The sequence below is a fragment of the Fonticula alba genome, assembly GCF_000388065.1.
Source record: "Fonticula alba strain ATCC 38817 unplaced genomic scaffold supercont2.4, whole genome shotgun sequence".
NCBI lineage: Eukaryota > Rotosphaerida > Fonticulaceae > Fonticula > Fonticula alba.
The window spans coordinates 2,451,267-2,454,438 of NW_009242974.1; the positions used below are offsets into that span (position 1 = coordinate 2,451,267).

Sequence of the window (3,172 nt, forward strand, 5' to 3'; positions counted from 1 at the left end):
GGGCCGGGCCCAAGCACGGGGAGCGGCCAGCCCCGGTCGTCGACAGATGGCGGGGGGGGGGGACCACATCGGGCTCATTTTCAGCCCCCAGCCCTGGTCTTCCCCGGGGCCCGGCGCCCGGGCCATGAACTCCTCCTCCCCTCTTCCCCACCTCGACCCCACGCCGACACTCCGTGCCCTCTCCCCCGCCTCTTTCTTCTTCAACTTGCCTCCTTCGCTCTCTTGCACGAAGTTTTGGACCCCCTCTTCGCTCTTTCCCCTCTTCCGCCGCCATGGACCAGCTCAACAACCCCATCATCACGCAGATGATCCAAAATGCCACGGAGACTTGCGTCTTCAAGTTCGGCATGAGTGGCGTGATGGGTGCGCTCGCACTGCCCTCTCTCTGACCAATCTCCGTGCCTTCCTGCTGTCTTACCCTTCCCTCTATCGAATCTCGCCCTCCCCCCCTCCCCCCCCCCACCCCCCCACCCCTGCCCCCCCCCCCCGCCTTCCTGGCGCGTTCGGTCTGTTCATGTCCTCCACATCCCCGGTCCCAGTGGGCGTGGCTGGCGAGCCGCTCAAGTTCCGTGAGATTGCCCGCGACATGTACCGGACCTCGTCCAGCTACGCTCGCAACTTCGCCTACGTGGGCGCCATCTATGCTGGCACCGAGTGTCTAATTGCCTCATACCGTGCTGAGCATGATGTTGGGAACTCCGTTGCGGCTGGCTGCTTCACTGGCGCGTTCCTGGCGCGCAACGGTACATATCCATCATGCCGACCCGCCTGCGCGACCGCCCGCCCGCCCGCCCGTCATGTTCGCACATTTGATCATTGCCTCTCTGGGGATGATGTCCTCCAGCCATCGGCATAATCATGACAAAGCACTGACACTTCCTTCTTCCCTCCTGCCTCAGCCGGTCCCCAGGCTATGGCTTTGGGGTGTGCAGGCTTCGCGGCCTTCTCGGCGGCCATCGACCATGTCCTGGAGAACTACAGCTCCCCCAAGGATGAGTGATATTTCAACCGGGTCATGCTTTGCCGCGCCCAGATCTCGCCCCATGGATGGCCTTTGTTTCCCTTTTTTTTATTCCCGCGATAGACCTTTCCTTTTTCTTCCTTTTTTTTGCCACCCAGGAGTGTGTGCTATACGTGACCGAACGTGAAGATGGCATAGGGGGGGGGCGAGGGGAGAGAGGGGCCAATTCCCGCATATGCTGCGTCTTTGCGGGGAATAGCACACCGTGCACCGGAGAGTGAGGGACCCAGATGGCATACCCAAAAAAAAAGAGAGGGGAAGGGATGGCTGGCATGTTGTACAGACGGGCGGCGGGGGACCCCTTCCAAGATGTCTGCGACAGATGGCACACCTGGCTGCCTGAAAAAAGGCCCACGTTCCTGGCCGGCGACCGGCTGGTCCCCCCCCCCCTCCCGTCTGGACTCTGCGTGGGCGCTGATCGACCCCACCGTTGGCACTCATTTGGAAATCATGTGCCAACGCGGTCGGGGAGCTTCACAGTTTATAAGTGCCGCCCCGGCGCGGCGGCCCGGGGCTACCCGCCCTGGAGAAATCAGCTCGCCCCATCCGCGCCCTCCCCCCTTCCCCCTTTCTACCCCCTCCCTCGTACCTCCGCGCCCCTTCCCCCTCTTGCCTTTTTTTTTTTTCGTCCTCCCTCCCCCTCCCTCCTCCCTGCAGGCTCTGACTCTCGCCTGCTCCCCTTCTCCTCCTTCCCCCTCTGGCACAGCTGCTTGTGTATCTCCCCGACGACGCTAGACCGTCTTCGCACGCACCCACGCACCCACCGTCACCATGTCGCACGTTAAGAAGACCATGATCCAGCCCATCGTGCGCCCCTGCCTCCTTTTCACCCTCTTCAACAGCGGGGGGAACATCGTCTGACATACCTCCCTCCCCATCTGGCCGGCACTGTAGCACCTCACCTTCCGGTTCCTCCAGCATGTGCGTCCTGCTCTCTCTCTCTCTCTCCTGTCCTCTCCTTCCCTCCCCCCCCCCCCCCCCCCCCCCCCCCCCGTCCGACAATAGGAGTCCGAACCCACGCAGCCAACCTGGCCTTCTCCTTTGCCCTGCCCGGCCCGGGCTCCCGCCCCCCCTGGCCGGGCTGATAGCGCACTCCCCCCGCCATCCCATCTTCAAGGGTGCGTCCCGGCATGCCTCGCGCCTTTTCCTGGCCCCTCCGGGAGCATCACTCTTTCCCGGCACGACGCTCTTCCCACCCCCTCGCCAGCCTGCGTGCCAAAAACACGCGTCTTCCCAATTGTACACAAATATCCACGTCCTCCTGACAGTCATGCCCCTCTGTCTATTTGCAGAACACTCGGCTGCAAATTTGGCTGCATGAGCGCAGCGACCAGCGTATCGAGGGTATCCTGGTTGGCTTCGATGAGTTCATGAACCTCATCCTGGACGAAGCCGTTGAGATTCGCATCCCTCGCGGTGAGAATGGCGGCCCCGAGTCCTCTACCCCTCTCGGTGCGTCATGGCGTGTCATCTCTTCGCCCTCCTCGCCCTCCTCGCCTTTCTTTCGTATTTCTGCAATCCCTCCCCCTTGCCCCTCCCCCTCTCTCCGCCTCCTCTGCAATTCTCCCTGACGAGTTGCTTGCTTGCTGCTTGCCTTCTCCTCCCCCCCCCCCGTCCCCTCCCTCTCCCGGGCAGGTCGCATCCTCCTGAAGGGCGAGAATGTCTCCATGATTGGGCCGGCCCCCTCTGAGCTTGTCAACCAGCAGCCTCCTCCCGATGCGCCGATGGTCAACTAAATCCCATTGGCCCTCCTCCTCCGAGGGAAAGCAATATGCTCCTCTCGCGCCGGACTGCGCGCCCAGTCGCGCTCGCGCCCCCTCCTTCCCGAATGTCCTTGCTCATGGCCAGAGACGGACGCAGTCTGCCTCAGGCGTCATACAAATACAGAAAATCACGCATATACTCTTTGTTGCTTTTTTTCCCCCCCCTCCCCCCCCCCCTCCCGGCCTCCACTCATCTTTCCCTTCAATGCATTGTTGTTTCCCCTCGCCTCGACGAGTTGTCCTGAGAAACCGGTCCGCATGCTCGAGTGGTCGCCATTACGCAAGGAAAGAGTAGTGAAACGCTCGGACTGATTCACCGAGGCTTGTTCTCCGATATGGAGATCACGCCTCGGAAGAAAGCATTTCGTCTCGAGAGGTACAAGAAGGC

The 3,172-nt window shown here is 62.0% G+C and overlaps 2 protein-coding genes across 2 annotated transcripts; both read left to right on the forward strand.

Moving 5' to 3' along the window:
* Positions 1-272: 272 nt before the first annotated feature.
* Positions 273-1,000, forward strand: H696_03073 (hypothetical protein; the record flags this gene model as incomplete). The annotated part of the gene is made up of 3 exons (XM_009496963.1): positions 273-363; positions 540-743; positions 900-1,000. 3 exons carry the CDS (start codon positions 273-275, stop codon positions 998-1,000), a joined length of 396 nt encoding a protein of 131 aa, XP_009495238.1.
* Positions 1,001-1,556: 556 nt separating this feature from the next.
* H696_03074 (small nuclear ribonucleoprotein E) lies at positions 1,557-2,923 on the forward strand. Its single transcript, XM_009496964.1, has 5 exons — positions 1,557-1,606; positions 1,728-1,828; positions 1,916-1,942; positions 2,314-2,473; positions 2,657-2,923. Exons 2-5 carry the CDS (start codon positions 1,793-1,795, stop codon positions 2,755-2,757), a joined length of 324 nt encoding a protein of 107 aa, XP_009495239.1. The 5' UTR covers positions 1,557-1,606; positions 1,728-1,792; the 3' UTR covers positions 2,758-2,923.
* The last annotated feature ends 249 nt before the right edge of the window (positions 2,924-3,172 follow it).